The 24220-nt window shown below is 42.4% G+C and overlaps 3 protein-coding genes across 6 annotated transcripts in view; 2 read left to right on the top strand and 1 right to left on the bottom strand.

Moving 5' to 3' along the window:
• The window catches only part of WDR91 (WD repeat domain 91), a 28322-nt gene extending 19106 nt beyond the window's left edge, over nucleotides 1–9216 (top strand). For 2 of the 3 annotated variants that reach the window (XM_042468261.1, XM_042468260.1), the window contains exons 13-15: nucleotides 5353–5465; nucleotides 6327–6524; nucleotides 8340–9216. In XM_042468261.1, coding sequence (XP_042324195.1) covers nucleotides 5353–5465; nucleotides 6327–6524; nucleotides 8340–8504 — 476 coding nt within the window. In that variant the 3' untranslated portion in view covers nucleotides 8505–9216. The remainder of the gene's footprint in view (nucleotides 1–5352; nucleotides 5466–6326; nucleotides 6525–8339) is intronic. The other variant, XR_006104062.1, reaches the window with a different exon arrangement.
• Nucleotides 9217–13237: 4021 nt separating this feature from the next.
• Nucleotides 13238–18652, top strand: CYREN (cell cycle regulator of NHEJ). Of its 2 annotated transcripts, none has more exons than XM_042469790.1 (4): nucleotides 13238–13425; nucleotides 15508–15680; nucleotides 17292–17358; nucleotides 17742–18652. In XM_042469790.1, exons 1-4 carry the CDS (start codon nucleotides 13327–13329, stop codon nucleotides 17976–17978), a joined length of 576 nt encoding a protein of 191 aa, XP_042325724.1. In that variant the 5' UTR covers nucleotides 13238–13326; the 3' UTR covers nucleotides 17979–18652. The 2 variants fall into 2 exon arrangements, with proteins under 2 accessions (XP_042325724.1, XP_042325725.1); XM_042469791.1 differs by having other exon boundaries at nucleotides 13249–13425; nucleotides 15532–15680.
• A 1539-nt stretch (nucleotides 18653–20191) lies between these two features.
• Nucleotides 20192–23468, bottom strand: TMEM140 (transmembrane protein 140). The gene is made up of 2 exons (XM_042469789.1): nucleotides 23296–23468; nucleotides 20192–22329 (listed from the first exon to the last, which is right to left on the bottom strand). Exon 2 carries the CDS (start codon nucleotides 22312–22314, stop codon nucleotides 21700–21702), a length of 615 nt encoding a protein of 204 aa, XP_042325723.1. The 5' UTR covers nucleotides 22315–22329; nucleotides 23296–23468; the 3' UTR covers nucleotides 20192–21699.
• Nucleotides 23469–24220: the final 752 nt, after the last annotated feature.

Here is a 24220-nt window from a genome sequence, read left to right as displayed (position 1 = left end):
TAGTGGATTTGGAAATGTTCGTCTCTATGACACTGAGGCCAAGAAGAACCTTTGTGAAATCAGTATTGATGAATATGCCCAGGTATTCTCCTGAGCTGATCATCTTTGCTTTGTCTGGGATGACTGTAAAAGGAGTCATGCAGTGACCTCAGTCTGACTCACATTATTCCTTGTTGGTGATACTAGATTTCTGTTTCACAAACTACTGACTAGTCTCAGGGATACTGATCACTTAAGGTAATTACTTTTCATGATTTGTAGTTGATCCTCAGGAGCAAGCTCAGTTAAATTATTTTTTAAAAATAATTAGTTACCTTTTTCAATCTGAGGACACCCAAGTAGTTCATATAACTTTATAATTGCAGTTTTAAACATGACACTTTGCACTCCTCGTGTTTAATTAGTTATTGAGAGAAGGTTGTTTTAATGCTACAGATGCCTGTGGTATGAAACACATTTTTTCTCATTCCACCTCTTCATTGCTTCAACACCCACAATAGAGCATGAGGCAAAAGCACAAAGCATTTCCCCCATTTCTTTCTTTCTTTTAAGTGACATCTCTTCATAGTTTTCTTTGTAGAGGGAAAATGTCACCTATGTGTTTGCTCTTCTTCATTTACATGCAACCACCTTTTGAAATTCTCTTGCCAGCATTCTTGGAAAGTTGTCCCATTCTCCTGGGAATTCAGCAGTCTTAGGCAGAAGGAGGACTAGTACTCTTCCTTGGCCACTGAAAATGTAATGGCCATTGTGTGCCAGTTTGCTGCTGTTATCTTAACAACTCCCTATCCTTTGTCCTTTTCTTGAAGAAGTAGTAATGCTGGCCTTTTTTTTTTCTCCCTGCAAGAAGAGGATTTAAAATGCTTGTTAAGTAAAGATAATAAAATAATGGTTAAAAGAATAAAGGATTTCTACAATTGTATCTTCCTTTCCCCAAATGGCTTGAGCCTGTGTTCTAAGCTTGATAGAGTGTGAAAGTGATCAGTAACTTTGTAATCAGTCTTTATCTTTCAGACTGCAGGACTGCCACCATCTACCAAACTTTGCCATTTGCTATCCTGCCCAGGCCGGGAGCCATATCAATATACTGATAGATTAATTACTTGGTATGCAGGCTTCCACCCATTTCTTCCCCCGCCTTATTTATTTATTTTTGTTTATCGGATTTATATCTCCACCTTTTCCCAAAATGAGATCCCTTAGCCCAAGTCAAATATGTTTCTGCTCTTCTGCCTGTGGGTTACTGGTTAAATTTTGCCTTCTTGCATTCAATTTTTTTCTATTTTCCTTCTCATTCCTCTTGTTCTCCAAGCTTCTCTGTTTCCCCTCTCTTTTCTTTTCTTTTAATTAGAAAATATTTTTAAAAGTCGTTTCAGTTCTGCTTATTGTGGCCATGCCAACTTTTGCTTACTTGGGCCCCATTCCCACTGGGCAAAAAAAGGCTTATATTGCTGCGATTCCAACTCGGATTTTTTTCCCGAGTCGTATTCAAATCTGGTCCCTCATTCCCATTACGAGAGGTGCAAACGGACTCGGATTTTTCTGACCCATGTTCTTGTTCTTGAAATTTTCTCGGTTGTAATTTGAAGTGGACTTTTTTGCTCCTTGTTTCCATTGCCCTTCCAGAACCTCTTTTTTTTTTAAGCACCTGTCACAGCCAATCAATTGCTTAGGCCTTTTCCCCTCTGGGAAAAGGAGAGAAGACTCCCATCCCCCAAAGTCCCTTTGCCCTCCAGGCTCTCCTGTGTCTTCCTAGAGTCCCTCTGGGAAAGGGAAAGGAGCCTCCATCCCCCACGTCCCTTTGCCTCCCCATTGCTCCCTGGCTATCTGGGGGCGATTCAAGCAGGCATGTAAAAAATAAATAAAATAATTAATTAATTAAAATGGTGTTAATGGCTGTCCTCACACGTCGATCTATGAATGTGGAGCAGGAAGGAGGTTGCAGGGGGGCGTAGTGTGTTCCCTGCGATTGGAGTCAATGTAGCAATTTGCTATTTTGGACACCCGACAGCGCCTAGGCAATCGAAAGCTTAATTTTAAAAAATAAATAAATTTGTCTACACATACGATGCCTTACTCTGTTCCCACTCCACTGGGAAGGCTACGCGAACGGGGAGAGAATGATGCCGGTAATGCAGGAAAGAGAACAAGCAGGTGACACCCCCAGGCCAGCCCCTTGAGCACTGCTCTTCCCATCCCCAAGTTCCCAAATCAGACACCCTTGTCATTCCCATTGATTTGCCCCGAATCAGACTCGGGAGGTGCAGGAAAAACCTCCAAAAAGTACAGTCAAATTAACCCGGATATCCACCACTGATTCGGGTTTTCCTAGGAAAAATCGATTACATGAGGATCAGATCCGAATTCCGATGGGAACGAAATTGGCGCAATGAGGATCAAATGCGCGCTCAATGGAACGATGCCCCCATAATCCGCATCTTGATCCGCTTTATAAGCCAGTGGGAATGGGGCCTTGGACTCCTCATTAACAGAGACAGGGAGAGAAGTCTTGATTTTAAAGGAAGAAAAAAAAAGAGTGGTAGCAGCCCATACCTACAAGCATTGTGAAAAGCTAGTTAGGAAGCTCTGTTGCTGTTCGGAACTATCACCCAATCCCAAAATATCTGCCTTCTCATGGTGAACCATGAACCAGAGCTGACCATGCCTCTGTGTGTGTTTCAGGATCCTTTCTCTTGCCTGCAGTCCAAGTGGTGCTTCCTTTGTGTTTTCTGCAGCAGCATCTGGCCTGTTTAACCAGCTAGATTACACAGCTCCCGATTCCGGAGGGAAAGGCAACATCAAGTTCCTGGGAAACTGCTTCTTTGGGACACAAAAACCATGAAGCAGCAGGTATGGCCTTGTGTAGCATCCTCTACTCTATTATGATTCCAGTCAAAAGACTGAGGAATCTTAATAAGGAGCTTTTTTCCAATTAACCGTTGGCATGTTTCACTTCTAATTCATCTTTTTCCAATTAGTCTTCCTCTGTGGCTTTCTGTGAAAGGTATTCATGGTGGAAGCCTCTCCACCAGAAGTCATCAGAAGGAGTTACACTTATGGGTCATTCCCATTACCAAAAACTTTGGATCTTTATTTGAGCTATATGCCCGTAGTTCCCCCTGGCAATCGATTCTGATTCTCATTTGATCGATTCCAGTGGGAAAAACCCTCAGCAAATGCCAAAAGCCTGCCGGATTTAGATAGCCAGTTTTCTGAGGTTCTTTGGGAAGCTTCAATCCCAATCCGCGTCCCATGAGTGGGAATGCCGGGTTGGGATCAAATCTTCCAGAGGGGGGGTAAATGGCAGAGGGGTGGTGTGTCACCATCCCAGAGATAACACCCCCCCCATGCTGCCTTTTGGGTACTTTTTAAAATAAATAAATAAACTAATCACAAAAGCAATAGATTGGCAAGCAGCTACTCACAAAGGAACGAATGGCTGCTAAGCAGTCTATCGCTTTTGCGATTAGTTTTCCATTTTTAAAAAAAAGAAATCCCTCCTCCTCCTCCTCCTCCTCCTCTGGTCCCCTGGCCTTCTCTCCCTCTTCCTCCTCATTTCCGCTCCCTCCCTCAGCCCCACAACAACACTCCAGCTCCCAGAATTCCATAGCCTTGTGCCAGAAAGAGTTAAAGAATGCCAAACCCCAACAGAGCCTCCTCTCTTCCTCCTCCTCTTCTTCCTCCAACTCTTCGCTCCCTCCCCGGCCTGCTTTGGTCCCAGGGATGAGTTCAGGGTAAACGGAAGCCAGGGGAGGGAGAAGAAGAGGGAGAGAAGCTCCATTCCCAGCCTCCGCACTCCACTTTTTGGCCTTGTCTCCATTTGGGGCACGAGAGGGACCTCCGGGGATCTCCCTCCCCACTGCACCCATGGATCCTGGGATGCAGGGGTGGCAGGGGCCTGAGAGGAAACTCTGGGGTCTCCCTCCGCACTGCCACCCCTTCCTGGACTTGCCTATGTCATCCTCCTCCTCTTCTCCGCTTCCTCCTTGCCTTGTCTCCATTGCCATCTGCTCATCTCACTATCTCAGCCTCACACTCTCTCAGCCTCAGGTCACACTCTCAGTCTCCAACCCCCCACCCCCCATTTCCAAGCTGGTTTTGCGTCAGATGATTGATGGATTTTGAAGCGGATGGTCAGTAGGAACCACAAGCGTGCCAAAAAAACCCAAAAAAACAATCACACTGGGTAAGGTAAAAACCCTTTCATAGTAGGAACAAGGGGTGTTTTGAAATCGCTTTCCAAACTTGGGTAGAGCGAATCACGAAGCAATTAATCCTGCCAGTGGTAATGACCCCAATTGTCTTTTTGGTGGGAAACAGCTGTCTTGATGGTGAGAGGCAGCACTTACCAAGAAACCCCAGAAGGAAAGAACAGGAAGGTTGATCAAAATGACCTGAATTCCTATGCTGCAGAACAGAATGAAAGTAGAGAAACCTAGATGGAGGGATTAGACTGAGCAACACCCTGGTGATTAATTATCTCTAGCATATATGCCACATAAACAAAATTTCTAGGGGAAAAGACATTCAGTGGACTTTGTTTTTGTTTTGTCATTTCAGCTCCAGTTTTTCCTTGAACCAGAGCCCATTGCTCTAAACTGCACGGCCTTCAACCACAATGGGAATCTTTTAGTCACTGGAGCGCAGATGGCATGATCCGTCTCTTTGGTAAATTGACAATCTTTGAATACTTGTATGCTCTAACCAATAAACTGGCTGGTTCATCCTGTACCCTCTGGGCCAAGAGTATGTAGCTGTGGTGAGTGAGGACAGTTTTCTCCCCTGGGACACTCCGGAACCTGCACAGGCTTCCAAAACGTCCTCCTACCAAAAGGGATTGAGGTTTGCAAAAGAAGAGAGGGAGGGGAAAAAAAAATCAGAAATGGATGGAAGGCCACTTCTGCTTTGAAAGACAGACATTTTTTATGCATTAAACAGTGCAGAGGAGCCTTCCAACCTATTCCAGATATGAATTAGCACTCCTGGAGGTAGTGTGTGTGTGTGTGTTGTGTGTGTACAACCTCTCTCTCTATACACCACACACAACACACACACACACACACAACATCTAATCGCAAACATTATTCATTATTCTAAAAGAAAAAATTCCAGAATCCATCCCCCCCCCCCAAATTTTCAGTTTGGGGGGGGGTGCTTTGGAAAAAAAGCAGGGGAAAACTTTTTTCCAGCAAAGGTGGCAGAGGCATACTCATGTGGATTACTCCTTCCTCATCAAATCATTCATAATGCAGTCTCATACATGTGAAAGGCAGTGGATTGAGGAAGGCAGCCTTAGAGTATTGTGAAGGCTTAAAAAAAGAAGAGCACACATATCCCATTTCTCTCTTTCAGATATGCAGCAACATGAATGTGCTATGAGTTGGATGGCTCATGATGGAGAGGTCTATTCTGTTGAATTCAGCTACGATGAGAATGCTGTTTACAGCATTGGAGAAGATGGGAAGGTAGGTTTTTGAAGAATACTATACTAAACTCTGGTTCTGTACAATTAAAACATGATTTATTTCTATCAACTTTTATGTACCATTTTTGGACATACAGTACATATATTTAATATTTCTGGCAGCTTATACCTAACATGAAGTTTCATGAAATAATGGGATGATCATATTAAAAATGAGAAAACATCTGTTATAAGACAGTGACATTCTTAGACTGTTTTCTGTATCTTCTCAGAAGTTGGAAATGTGACTTCTCTAGACAGCCATTCCAAAAAGACCCACAAATGCTAGTTGCCACCAGCCAGATCAGTGGCAGTGCAAGTCCAAAAAAGTAACATTTTCAAGCTCTGCATCTTCTTCTTAAGCCACAGTTGCAAAGTACAGGTTTAATGAGGCCACAAATCCTTTTAGAAACCTGCTGAGATCTTGAAACAGGTGATTTCATTGACTGTGTTTCTCCTGGTTTTGTCAACTGTTTTATCAACATGTAGCTCAGGATGTACAAAATCTAGCCCTTTAGATGTTGTTTTATTTTAACTCCTAGTAGCACTAACTAGAGCAGCCAAAGATGAGGAATGCTGGGATTGTTGTTATTGTGTGCCTTCCAGTCTTATGGTGACCGTATCATTGCCTTCCTCTGAGGCTGAGAGAGTATGACTTGCCCAAGGTCACCCAATGACTTTCAACGGCCAGGCAGGAATTTAAACTCTGGTCTGACTACACCAGTGCTGTGAACTGCTATCCAAAATCTAGAGAGCTTCAGTTTTCCCAACCTTGCTGTAGCTGGAGGTGCCATTGCAGGATAGAATGAAATGCGGGCATGTTTATTTCTGTATCTAGCTACAGTCTCTTTTGCCATCCTAGTTTATTCAGTGGAATATTCACAAAAGTGGCTCAAAAGTGTCCGAATATGCCCTCCCCAGAGATGCCACCGGTCCTTTTGTGTTGTCTGGATACAGTGGATACAAGCAAGTGCAATTCCCACGTGGACGACTTTTTGCCTTTGACTCTGAGGGAAACTACATGCTGACCTGTTCTTCCACCGGGGGTGTCATCTACAAGGTATTGGCTACTGGTCATTATGGGTGTGCTACCTCCAGTATGTGAGGCCTCTGAACATCAGTTGCTGGGGAGCAACAGTGAAAGGAAGGCATTGGCCTCACCTCCATTTGTGGGCATGCTGTTGCTGTCTGGTTGCCACTGTGATTTACATTCAAAAGGGAGCTCATTTGCATACAATAATTTTTAACCAAATCAGGAAAATGGCCTCTGCTATGTTCTTAAGGTAACAGAGGTTGGGAAACCTTTTAACATAGCAGATATGATGGGAAACTGATACTAAAGCAGTGTGCAAGAATTTATGTGAGGTAATGGTGAGCAGCAGAGTTGATTACCCTTTATCCTAGCTGGCTCACTGTTCATCAGCCAAGAGAAATGAAAATGTAGAGTCATTTAAAGAGGGACAACTGAGACACAGCAAGACTAGCACTTCCCGCCAGGAGTAGCAAGAGTGAAGCTTGCAGGTTGTATGTGCCCTGTGTCTGCTCCACATGGTCTAAAAATGGTGTGGGGGGGGGGGGTAAGAAAAAGCATTTTGTGGTGGCAATTTAGCCATTTTAAAAAAAACTTCTGGGTCACTTCTGGCTTTAAACAAGGTCTCTCCTTGGCCTAAAACAGCCTGGCAGGGGGGGATATGATGAAAATATAGAATCATAGAGTTGGACGCGGCCCTGGGGGTCATCATGTCCAAGATCATTTATGCAAAAATAAAAAAATGTTGGTTTTTTGTGATGTGGGTGGTGCCTTCCAAGGTCTTCACAGGGTGGGGGGGGGCAGTGCTGCAAACTAACCCTTGATAGTTGCCCAGCCCTGGTCTGCTGCTAGGCTCTTCCTGCTGCTCTGGAGGTGTTACTCCTGTGCATGATTGCTGATTCCATCCCTCCCCCAGCATTACTTGACAGTGCTGTTCTGCTTATTTAAGCCAAGTGACGGATGTTGTTTTTTAATGTTCCCATACTGTAATGTTATGCAGTGACATCACTGGGGCAGTCTGGGGAGTACAGCCCACACCAGTTGACACTTCAGAAGAGAGGTGACACTTGGTCAGGCCCTCCTCCCGCTATAGGGTAAGAAAGGGCAAGTGCTCTTCTCCAGGCTTCACTATAGCAGTGGCTTCCACCTAAGGAGGAGGCTGTGGCAAAGGAGAAGCGCGAGTGGCCCCTTTTGGCCAATTCCAAAATCCGCCCCCCCCCCCAGCAGCCTCCCTGCAGTGGGTAACACAAGGTCTGGGGAGACTGATGCTGTGGAGCTTCCAACATAGCTGTATTCTACTGACACTCCAGAGCATGGCATTATGGGGAAATTTTAAAGTTAGAGCTATATACCTGCTTTGCTCTAAACACACCAAACACCATAGTAACCAGTAAAACAGAAAATTGGATTGCAGAAATAGTTAGGATATAATGTAATATGAACAATACATTAGAACAAAACTTAAGAAGGTGCAGTTACTAAAGATAAAAATAAATAACAGAGACCTCTTGCTTGTGGGTTTCCCAAAGGCATTTTGGTTGGCCACAGTAGGAACAGAACACTGGACTGCATAGGCCAGGGGTGTGAATTGTGTGACTCTCCAGATATGGTTGAAATGCCATTCCAAACTGTCTCTAGACAGCATATGCAGTTGCGAAGAATGCTGGGAGACGCAAACCGGCAGCATCAGAAGGACTGCATGGTTCTGGTCCTTAATTAGAGGCCTTTGGTCAGCTGCAAAGCCATGGCTCTTCTCTTGTTTACAGGCTTGAGCAAGAGTAAAAACCCAGGTAGCCAAATATTTTAGATCCGTTCTGATTTGTGTCTATTTTTTGTTTCTTTCAGCTGAATAGCAACAACAAGGTCCTGGAGAGCTGCCTCTCCCTAGGGGGACACAGGGCCCCAGTGGTCACAGTGGACTGGTGCACAGCTATGGATTGCGGGACCTGCCTCACAGCCTCCATGGATGGGAAGATCAAACTTACCACTTTACTGGCTCAGAAGTCTTAAGTGAGACTATGGTGCTTGAAAAACATAAGATACAGACTTTTTTTTGGGGGGGGGGGATGCGAGGGGAACAACCAGTATTAACCATTTAGATTCAAGCAGTTGTGGGGAGAAAATAGCAATTCAACCACTTGTCTTAATGTTGCTTTCTCCTCTAGGACAGAAACATTTTTTGTTTATGTCGATGCCAAACCACTGCCAGTTAGGAGTTTCAGTTACAGAAGTTCCCTTAAATAAAGGGTACTCTTAGCAGGCATGCACTGATCCCAAACTCCTTTTGATGAGGACCAGCCCAGAGAGAGAGAGAGAGAGAGAGAGGTTTTTCCCCCTTTGGCTCTCTATACTACACAGACATAAAGCTCCAGGATTGTGCCAAGGGAGGATGCAGATTTGCAGTGGTTCCAGCAAGGAGGGGAGGGAAACCCTACAGTATTCCGTGTCTGCTCCTGCATTTCTCATTAAAATAAGATGTTTGACTGCATTTGGCATATGTGTTCTTCCTGAAGAAGCTTCGTGCAGCAGCCCATGTAAGGCATGGTTGTTTCACTTTTCTGTACTGAAGTCTTCTAAGCTAGAGCTGGGGGACATATGGTCATCCAGATGCTGAATGTGAGAAGCTGCCTTACAGGTAGCTGAGTCTGCATTACAAAAAAAAAAATTGATTCCAGATAGCAAATAAATTATAAATGAAATAATAAAAACATTGTAAAAATAAGCACTGCGATCTTTGTGGTTTTTGTATTTACAGTTAGTGATACTAAGTAAGATTACTGGCCCAGATAGCTCAATGCTGTCAAGTCTGACTGGCAATGCTTCTACAGAGTTTTAGGCCAGATTCTTTGCAAGCTATGTACTAGGCGATCACTGGGGGTCTTCCATACAAATATTAACCAGGCCAGACTCTGCTTAGCTTCTGAAATTAAACAAGACTAGTTGTGTTCAGAGAGAGATTCTGGCTGAACTGCAGTGCCCATCATCCATCACAACAGGTTCTGGATAGAGTTGATGGGAATTGTAGTCCAATATCTTGAGGACCACAGGTGTCCACCCCATTCTAAGAAGTTATCTCTACTTAGGAGGGACTGTGCCATCTTTGAATTCTGACATGATTAATAGATTGCAAATAAAAATGAAAATGCTACGTATGTTAATGAGCAGACCTGCAAGAGCATTCTGGGGTTTTTATTCTTGTTTTATTCCACCTTGAAAGACCTTGAATAAACAACCCTGCAATCTCCTTCACTGTTTCAGAAAATCTAAGGACAGAGAGTTGGACATTTACCACTAAGCAGAAGGGTTAAGAGTCATTTTTGGAAGCATGCCCAAAAGTTAACAGCTATCCAGGGTTAGAATAAGGGCTAATTTGTACTTGCAACTTTGATACCTTTTTGTGTTAACTTGGCACTTTGAGGCTGGCTGGGGAAAGATACAAAGCTGGTTAAGGACTAGAGATGTGAATCTCTACCCACTTGCACTGTTCTTATAGTGTGCTGGGGTGGAGCTAAGTAATGCTTGCTCACTTTGCTTTGTTTTGTTTGCTTCTGCACTATATAATCCTTGGGAAACCACCTTCCATCAGCCTTTATTTATTGTGGGAAGGTCTACCCCAGCCCAGGTGCCCCATTTGGCGAATGATGGGGCATTGAATTGCAAACTAGAGATGGTCTAGTAGAATTTGAATTATACAATCTTAAAAGAGTTGGGAGGAATCACAAGAGGTATGTAGTCCAATCCCCTGCCATGCAGGAATACACAACTAAGGACATTACCACTATTGGTGCTAGTGATTGTATTTGAGTGGATTTACAACATACAACTCCTCCTCTTTTCACATGACATTGACACTCATCCATTGCTGACCAATTATCCTACCATTGTGCAATTTCACATTAACAAGAGAAACCCGTCTATAACCTCCAATATTGTTACATTCATGCAACTGGCCAAACGTGAATCACTTAAATACTGAGACTGATATTGTGCGAGCTGCCTTTACTTGAACAGTTTTCCTTGCTTCTGTTAAAACATCATGATGCTTCTGGTTTAGTGTAGAAGATTTTCACAAGATCCATTGATGCTGGATAAAAGAGTGTATTGCTATCTAAAGAACCACCAGTTCTAAAACTTAACAACAAGGAATCTCATGATTACCAGTCTGTTCTTGTCATTGCAAGATTTTGGAAGAAAAAAAACAACGCATGCACAAAGCAAGAAAAAAAGGGGATTGAAGCTGGGGTAATGACCATTGTGCTATTAAAAGGTAATGCTGAAATAAATGTTTTCATAGCATTACTGTCACCGTTGTAATCACATTAAAGAAACTGCACTAATACATTGCTAGAGCAACCTGGTGTGGCAATGTCCTAAAACATTCCTGAAGGACATCAATCCAGTTTAAATAAATTGGTTACTTAGGGGTTATTCAGACTTTTTTTAAAGCATGACTGTCCAAATAATGTCATGCATTCTGGTTTTGTTGTTTGCACTTTTTTTTATTGGAACTACATCTTTGTGTGTTCTGTTGCTCACACATGTCAGCACTCGTATAAAGATGGAGTCGATGTGGATGTATTCCAAACATGTTCAAGACATGCAGGCTTATCCTGGGTCTATTTGCATGGGTTATTCACACAGCCGGCAATGTAAATCTGATTAGCCTGGATTAAGTGGGATTTTTCAGCAGCCCTCCTCATCTTACTTGGATGCATTCGAAATGCATGTGAATAACAAAGATTCAACCCACATTCTACCAGGATTATTTTTACCATCTGAATAAGCCCAGGGAGGGTGCATCCTAGCCCCAGGTGCCCTGTTTAGCCAGAGATTTGAAACTGAATTTCTGGCTGGACATAGTCTAGGTAGAATTAGTTATGTAGGGCCAAACACACTGCAGAAATAATCCAATTTGAGACCATTTTAACTGCCTTGGCTCACTGTTAGGGAATTCTAGGAACTGTAGTTTTGTGGGACATGTAGCCTTCTCTGTCAGTGAGCGCTGGTGCCACAATAAACTACAATTCCCAGAATTCCCTAGCACCGAGCCAGGTTAGTTAAAGTGGTCTCAAACTGGATTATTTCTGCAGTATGTTTTGGCCCATAGTGGCTCAAACCTATCATTGGTTGTGTGGGGATGATGGACTTCATCAGTGAAAGGGCTGGAAAGGTGCTTTGCTCATTTGCGGCATCACTTACAACCAATGAAAAGTATATTGTGTCAGTGTCAGTGCTGCCAAATTAATAGCAGCAGCAACAACAAGTCTTGAAGAAGCTGGGACAATGTTAAGTATAAAAACAAGTCACAACCTTGCAAGATCTTAGAAATGTTTTTGTGTCATTCTTCGGTATTAAAGGCATGCTTGCAGCATAAGGTACACTCCTAGAATGTGATTAATGCTGTAAGAGAATGGGACAGCCAGATAAAGTGGTTTGGACTTTGGCTGTATTGGGTTTGCTACAATACACTGAAATTCCCAGTGGAGGAAACTAAAAAAGTTTTGAACCACAGATGCACATAAATAAAGGAAACTCTTGGCTTGGCAAGCTGCAAAGGTATTGTTTGCGGAGGTATAGAAGGGCTATCTGTGATCACAGCCATTATTCTACATACATAAATCCAGAATTATTTTCCTCCCTCTTGGAGATTCACAAACAAATAGCTAAAATGGCAAATCTGTGCACCCAAATAAGGTATCAGGAGACGTGGAGATCCTAAGGTTCACAAAAAGAAAACCACATTCGTGCCCCTAATGGCAGCAACAAATACTAAACAGAAGCCAATGTACAATATATATTCATTTACGGTATTTATACCCCGCCCTTCAGCCTTAAAGGCTCTCAGAGCAGCTTCACAATTATTATTTTTAATTAGACAATATAGGATAATACGTATTAGTGTAATGTTATGTTAGATTGTAACAAGATCACAATGAAATCATATCAAAGAATTTATAACCATGTTCATCCATTATGTATGATAGGAACAACTGGCATAACCCATGATATAATATAACATAGATGTAGCGATACATAAAGCTAATACTCCACAGAATCTGTTGGGAAAGGTTCCCAGCTGAAATGCCAATTTTTGTTCAAATATCATGGGGAAGTCCTCAGGCTTTCGCATCAAACGTTATAAATTCCCTACTGATGGGAAGACGGCAAGCTCCTGAATTCAAGATGTAGACATGTTAGTTTGTAGAGAGATCTTGTAGCACTTTTGAGATTAGCTAAAGAAAGAAGTTGGCAGCATGAGCTTTCCTAGACTAAAGCCTATTTCCTCAGATGCATTGGACCAACTAAATAATTTGGACCAAATGCATCTGAGGAAGTAGACTAATGCCTACAAAAGCTCATGCTGCCAATTTCTTTCTTTAGTTAGTCTCAAAGGCGCTACAAGATCTCTCTACATCAAGTGCATGATTATTAAACATTCCACAAAGAATGGATAAGGAGTGATGCTAAGATGAATAGTAGAGAGTAGTTTTTGGAAGACCCTGGGAATCAGAGTCCCAAACACATGGCAGAAATAACCCAGTTCGAGACTGCTTTAACTGCCCATGGCTCAGTGCTGGGGGATCCTGGGAACTGTTGTTTTGTAAGTGACATTTAACCTTCTTTATGAGAGAGCACAATAAACTACAATCCCCAGAATCCCCCAGGGCAGTTAAAGCGGTCTCAAACCGGATTATTGGAACTTCAATTCCGAGCTGGAGGGCGCTGGGAGCTGTAATGAGAAACCTCAAGACACTCACTAGAGCTAAGTCCTGAGTTTCTTTTAATTCAAGCGTCAGAAAGAAGGAAGGCTCCCAGCCAATGGAAGGAAGGCATGGAGGGCTCCATTGTCTACGTCACAAAGAGGAAGCACTTACGTCACTGGCTTGGGAATTCCTTCCCTACAACAGACCTTCTTGATCACACAGAGCAGGTAAGGAAGTCGTTCCCCAAGGGATCTTGCTGCCCTTTTGAGACCAGGGCTGCATCCTCACTTCAGAAATAATCCAGTTTGACACCGCTTCAACTTCTGGGAATGGGGAAGGGGTGTGTAAGCGTGCTGTTTCAGATAGATTTCATATATATGTGCACTTTTGAGCCACTCTCCATCTTGGGCTAATTCAGGTGGACTAGGGATCAGTTAAGGATTGCTATGTCGTTCCCAATGTGCTGGATCCTCACCATTTTCTATTAACCAGTGTTTTGCTTCCTTTTTTAAAACCATCCCCCCTGAGTCTGCACTGAACCCAGAGGAAATTCTGTGCAGAAATGTGCCTGAGAGTATATTGTGTGTGTCATACTTCTTAGCCCAGTTCTGTTGGGAAATGGGAGAGACAGACATTTATTTAATTTAATTTAATTTATTTAATGGCTCTCTCAAGCAGTGTAAATCCAATTGGCCAAAAAAGTCTGGACAAGTCTCATATCTCTTCCCTCCAACCCCATCAACAGAGAATAGAAAGAAGCATCCTCTTCTTTGTAAAACATATGAAAGTGGCTTTACTTGCAAGTTCCTTGCTCACAATCAAATACATGGTCTATTGAAGGAGAGAGAGAGAGAGAGGGAAAAGGAAAATGATACCAGATAGGCTGCATCCACACTGGAGAAATAACCCAGTTTGGCACTGCTTTAACTGCCCTGGCTCAAGGCTATGGAATTCTGGGAGTTGGAGTTTGTTGTGGGGCGGGCCCTACAACAAGCTCCAACTCCCAGAATTCCATAGCCTTGAGCCAGAAAAAGAGTTAAAATGGTACCAAACTGAATTTGTTTCTCCAGTGTGGATGCAGCTCTGGTTAGAAGAGGCGCAGGAAGAGAGTAAAGTGGTCCCTCCACATTCACTAGGGTTAGGGGCACAGGATCACTGTGAAAGTGGATAAACCTCAAATGACAAAAGCACTAAGATAACACCTCTCTAGGTCCTCCAGTGCAACTCTGTGGTCAACATCTGCTGGACATGGGCCATGCAATTGTGCTGGAGGAGCTACAAATGCCTAGTGGATTGTCCTCTCTAGAAATCTCTAGGCCCTTCAATGCAACTTTTGGTTAAAGTTGACCGCAAAGTTGCACTGGACATTCCTAGAGAGAATGTATTAATACAATCCATGAATAATCAAATCTGCAAATGTGGGGGTATGACTGTACATGTGGAGAAGCAATAGAAAAGGAAGTCAGCCAGAGGACTTTTGCCTCAGCCGCCCCTAGACTGTGGAACAACCTGCCGGAAGAGATTCAACAGCTGAATACGCTGTCCATGTTTAAATGGCTTATCCAAATGGTTTTTAAATTGTGAATTTTAAATGATGAATTTTAAATGTGGATCGTTTTAATATGTGTATATGCTATCTGTCTTTTTAAATTGATGTGCATTTTATTTGATCTTATTTGTCTGTTAATTGCTGTTGTTCCCCACTTCAATCCATGGGGAGAGGCGGATAAGAAATATAATAATAATAATAATAATAATAATAATAATAATAATAATAATAATAATAATAATAATAATAATAGTGAACCTGAATGAACATGTTATTTAACAACTTCAGTATGCCTATATTGCTAGTTTGCATTAGTGAGTTAACAACAACAATAATTTTAGGATCCAACTAGCCTACTGTTAAAACAATCACAAGCAAAGAGCCATATTTCTCAAACTGTGAGGATCTACCTGAGTGCACATATTAGATTTAAAAACCTCAGTATGCCTGCATTGTTAGTTTGCATTAGTGATTTTAACAACAACAACAATAATAAAGTCACTAATGCAAACTAACAATGCAGGCATACTGAGGTTGTTAAATCTAGGGAGACTGAAGCAAGTCCTCTGGCTGACTTCCTCTTTGATTGCTAGTTTGCATTAGTGACATCATCATCATCAAGTCACTAATGCAAACTAACAACACAGGCATACTGAAGTTGTTAATTCTAACATGTTCACTCAGGGAGACCCTCACAGTTTGAGAAATATGGCTCTTGGTTTGTGATTGTTTTAACAGTAGGCTTATTGGACCATAAAAGATTGATCCTCTTGTCTTGTACAAGGTATTTCCCTTTATGAGCAAGATGGAAATGGGATCCCCAGAAGCAGCAAAGAAGAGAATCCTCCCAATGTGGATGATGAAGAAGGCAGCTCAACCAGTACAAGAAGCAGAAATCAAACCAAAGAGAAGGAAGAAGTCAGCTGCAGTGGGGTAAGATCTTTTTCGACCCCAGAAACTCAGACCCTCTTCCTCAAATAAAAAAAAGTATTTATTTTTGTAGCAGGCTCTCCACAAAGCTCAGAAAGGCTACATGGGGAACTTCAGAGGCTGTTTACTAAGTTGGTGGTATATGTCTCAGCCTAACATCCACATGAAGACCTACTATGCTGTGATGAGCCGTGCATGATTGCAGCCTCGAATGATGGCCCAATCTGATTTCATCTTATGTTTTCATTCCCAAAATAGTCCCCAGCCCCAGTTCACTTACTTTCTAAAACCCAAAGATATAGCCACGTTAGTCTGTAGCATCAGTATGTAGAGAGATCTTGTAGCACCTTTGAGACTGAAATGAAGAAGTTGGCACCATGAGCATTTGTAGACTTCAGTCTACTTCCTCAGATGCAGGAGGCTGGGAAGGGATTAATTATGAGTTTTATTTGATTTGTAAAGTACTTTTCTGATTTTGTTTGAATTGTATTATATTGTACTCTTTTATGATTGTAACCTGCCCAGATTCCATGTGATTGGGCAGGATATAAATAAATTTGTATTATTATTATATAGTCTGTGCATATAGTATATGTATCTGAGGAAGTAGACTGAAGTCAACAAAAGTTCATGGTGCCAACTCCTTCATTTCAGTTAGTCTCACAGGTGCTACAAGATCTCTCTACATACTGATTCTGAAGACGAACATGGCTATATCTTTGGGTTTTAGAAATATCTTTTTCTTTTTAGAAATATCTTTATAACACAGTACACTTTTAATATATATATATATATATATATATATATATATATATATATATATATATGTGTGTGTGATTTATTTCTCTGCTGCAGCTCTGCTTCAAGATGGCCCTTTCTGGGTTGGTAGAAAATACCAGGTGCTGTAGGCTATATTTCAGAGGCAGGAACTAGCAAAACTATCTCTAAGCATTCCTTGCCTAAAAAAACCCTATGAAAATTTTGGGATTGCTATAAATGGACAGGCGACTTGAAGGCACAGACATAGAGAAATAATGGGGGACACAGAGATACATCCAGCTATATCCTCAAGTTGGATGCACTGCAATAGGGATACTCAGGGACCACTGGGGTCCTCGAATGACCTCTGATGATTATGTTCTTGCTGTTTGTACAGCTGAACAAAAATAGCATACTGCATTTCTTAGAGGTTAGGGAGGATTTTGGTCATTGCTTTGTCAGAACAGAATTCTTACCTCCACAGTGACACAAAAAAGAGAGAATCAAAATAGTGGACTTCTGCTATCATTAACAAGATGCCAGCCTTATTGTGTGTTTTCTTGGCATTGGTTTAATGAAAGCAAGGATTCTTGTTATGCAGGAAAGCTGTGGGTAGGAGGGAGTGCAAGTAGAAAGAGATTAGAGGTGCAGGTGAAGAACTCTTAAAATATTAGGGAGGGTCTTGCCTTCAAGTACCAGCTACAATGTATTTCTTCAGTCATAGTGGACAGGATTTAAAGGATTCAAATTGAATTTGTGAAGATCAATGTGTATTTTTCCATTTTGCTGGTGGGTGTTTGTTTTTTAATTTACTGCCTTTTACTTTTGACTTCACAGTATGACTTTTCTTTGCAGGAGTGAGACAGTTTATTGCATGAATGAAGCAGAACTGGTAGACATGGCTCTTTGCATTTTGGCTGAAGTGAGTACTAATGGCATTCAGCCCGTTCCTGTGTCCATGCGGAATCATTTATAATTTTGAAATTGGGGACCAGGATTTTGAAATGCATTCTCATCCTTCACAGCGTAGTCTGGTTTCCCACTTTGCCCCCATTAGAGAGGAGGTCCAAAACCATAGCTTTTGTTTTTTAAAAGGAACTATTTATTTCTAAAACAGGTTTAGGGAACCTTTAGCTTTCCAGATGTGCCCCAAATTCTCAAAAGGTTCCATCAAGCATGGAAAACAAGAAAGGATTGAAAGGATTGTGTCCAAAAATCAAGAGGTCCAAAGACCGCCCAAATCCCTTTCCAAGTTGTTCCTAACATGCACGATTGCATACCTATGTGTGTTGTTTTGTTTGCTAGAACTCCAAGAGTAAGGAAGCCAACATATCTTCCTCCGAAGATAAGGACCCAGAGCCTCAGCAAGCCATGACAAATCATCATGAGAGTCCAATGAGTGATAGCAACAGAGACCCAAGCCCTGCTGTTGGATCCAAGTTTCCAAAGGGATTGGATGCTTTAAGTTGCTGTGAGACAACCAAATCAGAGGATGACGATGATGATGCTTTGAAATATGTGCGGGAGATTTTCTTTACATGACTTTAAGCAGACAAGACTAATTCTTGAGACTGTGAGAAATGAGTCACTCAAATATGGAGGTAATGGGAGTGGCTTATGCAATGTATATACAACATGGAGTGGTATGCCACCATCCAATGACTTCACAGACAACTACATGCTCAAGGAAAATGTGTGTGTAGGAGGCAGAGGATTGGAGGCAAAGGAACCTCCTGAGCACCATCAGTGAATGAATGTTGGTTTTCACTTGCCTTAAAAGAACTGAACTCTTGTTATTAAAGAATGAGTGATCAGGTCTCCTCCATAGAAGTCCTGGTTCTCTTCACAATGAGAAAAAGGACAGCATACTTACCTGTAACTGTAGTTTTTCAAGTGGTCATATCTACCCTCACACAAATAGATATTCACAGCCATTTGTGTGCAGTACAGAGACCATGAAGAAGTAATGTGTATATATCTGTTCGAGCCTATGTGCTAGAGGAAAGATCCAAGCAACAAAGGTGTTTCCTTCTCCATTGAGAGGAAAAGCTGCAAGCAAGCTGTTTCTATAGATGCTTGTAGCAGAAGGTTGGGCTACTGTGGAAGGTTAGAGGTAACATTAGCTCTTCAGGAAACATTGAAGGACTGCACCCTCCTAATATTTCCCCCTGCAATAAATAAATAATAAAAAATTTGTCCCCAGGTGTGCAAAATGAGCAGAAGTCTATTTTGGTCTTTTCTATGCATGCTGGGGAACCAAAGATGTGGCAAAAATGTTCCCACACCCTCAGAGGGCATTAGCTGAAAAAAAAAAGACTCCTGGGGCCCCTCCACATCCTACATTTTGCCCACCCTTGCTGTCACATCTTGATCTCGCCCCCTTCCTCTCTAGGGCCTATGTAGAACCCCCCCTCTCCCTTTCCAGCCTTTTTATCTAATTCAGTTAGACATTTTCCCCCTGGCCACATCATCTAAATAAGTGTAATGTAAGAGCAAACTAGGAACATTAAGGAGACACTAACACAATACCCTTTCAGCCATGTGCTCACACAGGACTTGGAAAAGTGTTTGGACTACAACTTTCAGGAGGCTCTAGCAAAGAATGTAAACTGACTCTAAACACAATGCTCCTCAGGTGTGAGTTGATCACTTACTGTCTCCCCCATGTTTGCACTTGTATAGCTATCAGCTGAGATCTTGCATGGGTGCACGGAGGATTAAGACTTAGCCATGCATAACCCCACTACAGCTGCCCTGTTACCAGAGCCAGCACTCATCCTCTCCTTGTGACAGCCCCCTAACATTTGTCATTTGTTGCTGGTGGACAACAGGGGTAGGCAAAAGTTAATTGGCGAAGCATTTGGCTATGTCCCCATAGCCAGACTGAGAATATATTCTGCCAAGGGTCCTCTAGAAGTCTTACCAGGTGATGTATTGGTCTGCAACTGGTTATGGGAACACAGCCAGACACTTCTCTGATTCCCGCCCTTTACTTTCCACCAGCAACATAATCATTGTTTGGTGTTGCTATCAGTGATATCGTGAGTTTAGGGACAAGCTAATTATACTTGCACATATATAATTATCAGAATGCTGGCTGTTGTGTAGCAAGGAAATGATGTAACAGTGGGCTAAGCACTCTGCTGAAAGGTCTGTATGCAAAGGAATCCTGTAGCACTAACTGAAAGAAAGAAACTGGTAGCATGAGCTTTTGTAGATTTGAGCCTACTTCTTCAGATGCATGGGGTGGAGCAGAGAGTCCAGAGACAGACTTAGGGCTGAAACAGACAGCTGTATAGGGGCGGCCTCCCCTTTGAGCACCAGAAGTGGGGTGGTGTGATGTTGGCTAGGGGTGTGTGCAGTATGTACATTATGCCACCATGTCACCCTGAAGCCAGTGTTTGTCTATTTGCCCGTTTATATAAGCTGGTTTTATGTGAGAATGTCAACTGAAATTCAAAATATTGTGGGTATGGAGATGAGGCCAAGGTAACTCTACTCACCTTGTGCCCCAGTATCCATTCAGGTCCCAAAACAGCCTTTTCACGAAAAATTACCATCTAGCCACATCCACTTCTGAAAAGGGGCAAGTGTCCCAGGACATTTACTGTTGCCCATTTCTACTGGAAGGAGTCATCTGAGGGCTGATAATGAAATGCTTAGAAGTTTAATGCTTCCAATAGATCTTGTTTTTTACAAAGCCAAAACACTTTGTAATAATTAAGAAGACCTTACTTTGAATTAATGAGACACTCTTTGCATTATTGAAATAACTGTATTGTACATGAACTTTCAAAGGCTCATAGTTTGCTTAACATGAGCCAGAAAGAAAAAAGGAAAAACCTCCTTCCAAACCTCTAGTAATAATGGCTATATATCAGCATGTAGATACTGACAGTACAGTCAGCCCTTCATGTTCATGGTCTTGGCATTCGCAAATTTGGGTATTCGTGATCAGAGGGGCTAGGGGAGCCCACGCATGAACCCCTCCCACCTCCTTATCATCAGAGGAAGCGGGCAGGGCTCATGCACAGGCTCCCCTCACCCTTCCTCCCATGCCTGGGACAGCTGACCAGGGCTATCCCTGGCATCAGATGAGGTGGGTGGGGTTTGCCTTATTCGCGAATTTTCCACATTCATGGGTCTCGTTGCCCTAACCCCCGCAAATGTGGAGGGTTGACTGCAATATTATCAACTGCCAAAGCACAGTCACCACAGTTATAAAAGTGAGATTGGACTAAGATCTATAAAATAAAAGGCCTTCTTCGTATAATAACCACATGCCAAAGGAAGACAAGACCTCTATACCTTCAATTATTGTGTACAAAAATACACTCCTGCTACTTTGTATCTGGTGATGCTACTGCTTTTCTCCTCCTCTTAGGTCTGGAAAACAATTCCTTTTTCTGGTCTCCCTCACCTTCCAATTCGTGGTGTAGACTACCAACAGCAGTTCTGGAACAGAAGGAAAGCTAACGAACATAATTGATCCTGGCTCCATTTCACAGAAACTGCCTTATTTCTACCTTTGGTTAGAAGGCAGACGACAACAAAACCACACAGCCATGGCAAACTTTAGGAGTAGGAATTACTGCTGCATCTTGTTCAGAATGAACCTTATAGAAAAATACTGTGATGTTTAACTTACAGTTGCCCCCCAAAAAACCTAGTGAAATGTAAGCATGATAACAGACGGCCTTAATTCATGGCCTCCACAATTTCTTTTAGCAGGCTCACAAGTCCTACTGCACACTTCATAGCACACTACTCTCCTCTTAAAAGCTCTAATCTATATTGTCATTTGGAAGGGAAAATTTAACAAGACAAGACTTTAAGCAGTAGGAAAGACACTTAAGGTTTGTCAGCTTGCTTCCTCTGTACTAGCAAGAGTGCAATTCTCTCTCAGTGCACTGATGGGCCAACACGAGTAACAGTTGGGCCAAGATTTGTGAGCACTTATTTTAATAGCAGATAGGCTATTAATGACGTATCCTAAAGAAGACAGAAAGTATCAAGTTTCAATACTGATAAAGAGTAGCTGACTTTTAAACAATTAGCTACTGAGCTCCCTTGAAGGAGGCCACTTTTGAAACATTTCTATCTCATCATAAGTAAATAGAAATGGGCCTGTGCTAGGAGTAGAACCTCTTCCCCAACATACTCATCTTAACATGGTAGTTGTTGGCTCCACTCAGAACTCGGAAAGGGTGTAGTTGCTTCACCCACTCATCCCTGAATTTAGGGTGCTAAACATTTCACATTATCATGGAAGGCTCCTTGTAGGAAAGAGCCGCCTTTCAGGAAAGTGATCTTTGAACCGTGCAAGGTACAGGGCAATAATGATCAGGTGCAACAAGAGCAAAACATGAGCACCAACTAGGGCTACAAAAACTTCATCCAAATCTGAGATCTGAATCCACTTCTTAGTGTAGAAGAGGAACAAGGCTAGGCCAGCGGGCAAAAGCAAACCACAAATTGCCAGAAGAGAATGGGCCAGTTTCCAGCCATCTCTGTCTTTAAAGCACAGGGATTGCAAGACCGTAGTGGCAGCAAAGAGGCACAAGACTGGTGTGATAAAAATGCAGATCCTTGACAATATCAGAGCAACCGTGTTAATACCCATCTTCTCCAAGTTGTTGAAAGTGAAACAATCCAGTTTTTCTGCCTCTTGGTCCCACAAGCAGAAGTTGAAGAAACCAATTTTTTTGGTGGGAAGATTGACAATATTCCCAGTTTCCCAGATAAGCGCATAAAATAGCAAAGCAATGTAACCAATTGCCAGGAAGAGATTGCTCAGATAGAAGATCCAGGGGCTGTACTTCTGCCACTGTTGCTCTGTGCTGGGCTTAGGAATGTTTTTTGGGAGTTTCAGCTGCATTTTCCTCCTGAAAATCTGGTAAGAGAAGGTTATGGTTAGTTTCCATTTCCAGAGATCATGCCCCCACTTAGCTGCACACTTCCTTGAGCTAGTCACTTTTACAACCTTGCTAATGTTTTTTTGCTAGACAGCAAGTATGTTTGGATGATGCCATGTAGGAAGAAGATATTTAAGATTTCCCAGTGACCATGCTTTATGAGAGTCTGGATCAACAGTTGTAATGAGTGGTATCTGGCATAATATTTTGGAATCAGAGGGACTACTTTTACCAGGATTTGCTACAGGCCTTGTATAAACAGCATCAGCAAGGACATACAACAGCAGAAAAACATTTAATATACTTGTGGGGAATCTTTGGCCCTCCAGATCTTTGTGACTACAACTACCCAAATTCTTTACTACTGACAGAAATTGTAGGCCTAAACATCTGGAAATGTCTTATGAAGTTGAATCGAACCTCATAAAAGTTACTCGTCTCAGCTATACGATCATGTTCCAACTCTAGCAAATGACCCAGCAGCCTTATTCATGTAGTCCAGCGGGGAAGAACTTATGGCTCTCCACATTTGTTGAACCTCCATGAGCTGGTAATCCAACAACATCTGGCATATCAGGTTTCCTTTCCTTGATCCAATTGGTGTAAGGAGAAGGCTCCACTCCTAGCAACAATACCATTCGATGCAACTTCACAAGATATTTCCTTAGGAAAATTATTTTCCCTTCTGAGGTCAAAACAGGTCCCAAAGAAGAATAGGAGCAGGAACACACTATCTTTTTTCAGGCCTCACCATCAATAAATAACACAAGTAACAATCCACTTGTACTCAATTCTTTCCCCTTCTATCAGTTAAGGCATAACTTAACCTACGTTATAATTTCACTGTAACAAGGGATAATGTAATTCCTTTTGTAGTGTAAATTACAAGAACAGCTTTGGTTACTTTCATAGTTATACTGTGCATAGATAGCCTCATTACTTACATCTAAGTAGTGGTACTTTCAACCAGAGACAAAAGCAAAGCCACGAGACAGGCTCCACGTACTGATAGATGGTCACTTGTTTATTGCTTATTCTTTTAAAAAACTAATACGTTTCAATCTTCTGTCAAAGCTGGCCTTCTTCAAGGTCTATAATTTTAAAAAAAATCAAATATAATTCCATTAAATACATTATAAAAGGACTACACAAAATTAGCTATATTCTTTAAAAACATATAGGTTACATTGTTATACATGTCAAACAGCATATGCCAGTGATGGTGAACTTTTAAAAGACTGAGTTGCCAAACTCAGTGGCATTCCTGCTCCGGGTATCACCTGGTGCTGGGGGGGGGCGAATGGGACATCTGGGGGTGGGGCTTCTGGGGGCAGGACTTTGAGGAGGTGGAAGGCGGAAGTCCTACTCCACTCCTTCCCCTGCCCTCCTCTGCCTTTAACCGGCTCCAGGAAGCCAGTTACAGGGACAGAAGGGTAGGGGAAGAGGTGTGTGCCTGCTCCTTTCCCCTGCCCTCCCGTGTCTTTAACTGGCTTCCGGAAGCCAGTTAACGGCACAGGAGGGTGGGGGAAGAGGAGGAACAGACATGCGCTGGCTCTTCCTCTTCCCCCATCCTCCTGTGTCCACAAGACACAGCTCCAGAGAAGGCACGTGTACCATTGGCAAGTACATACCTCTAAACAAAAATTTCTGGAGTTGTATAAGACACTCTCCAAAGAATTGGACCATTAAGCAAAGACTATTATTCTTCATTATCAGTACCATCAGGGGCTGGCCTGAAGAAAGAGGCTCCTCCCTCCCTAACTGTCATCGTTCGGCCTCTGGGGGAGAGAGAAGGCTGGCCCAGTACCATCAGGGGACGGCCTGAAGAAAGAGGCTCCTCCCTCCCTAACTGTCATCGTTCGGCCTCTG

The sequence above is a fragment of the Sceloporus undulatus genome, chromosome 5, assembly GCF_019175285.1.
Source record: "Sceloporus undulatus isolate JIND9_A2432 ecotype Alabama chromosome 5, SceUnd_v1.1, whole genome shotgun sequence".
In the NCBI taxonomy this organism is placed as follows: domain Eukaryota; kingdom Metazoa; phylum Chordata; class Lepidosauria; order Squamata; family Phrynosomatidae; genus Sceloporus; species Sceloporus undulatus.
This window is presented reverse-complemented; position numbering and strand designations above follow the sequence as displayed.

Excerpts from the sequence above, each read along its gene's own strand:
- CYREN (XM_042469790.1), top strand. The coding sequence starts at position 13,327 with ATGGAGGGCTCCATTGTCTACGTCACAAAGAGGAAGCACTTACGTCAC. Across the intron at positions 15,681-17,291 it reads AAGAAGTCAGCTGCAGTGGG|GAGTGAGACAGTTTATTGCA; the intron begins GTAAGATCTTTT and ends TTTTCTTTGCAG. Across the intron at positions 17,359-17,741 it reads CTCTTTGCATTTTGGCTGAA|AACTCCAAGAGTAAGGAAGC; the intron begins GTGAGTACTAAT and ends TTTGTTTGCTAG.
- TMEM140 (XM_042469789.1), bottom strand. The coding sequence starts at position 22,314 with ATGCAGCTGAAACTCCCAAAAAACATTCCTAAGCCCAGCACAGAGCAA.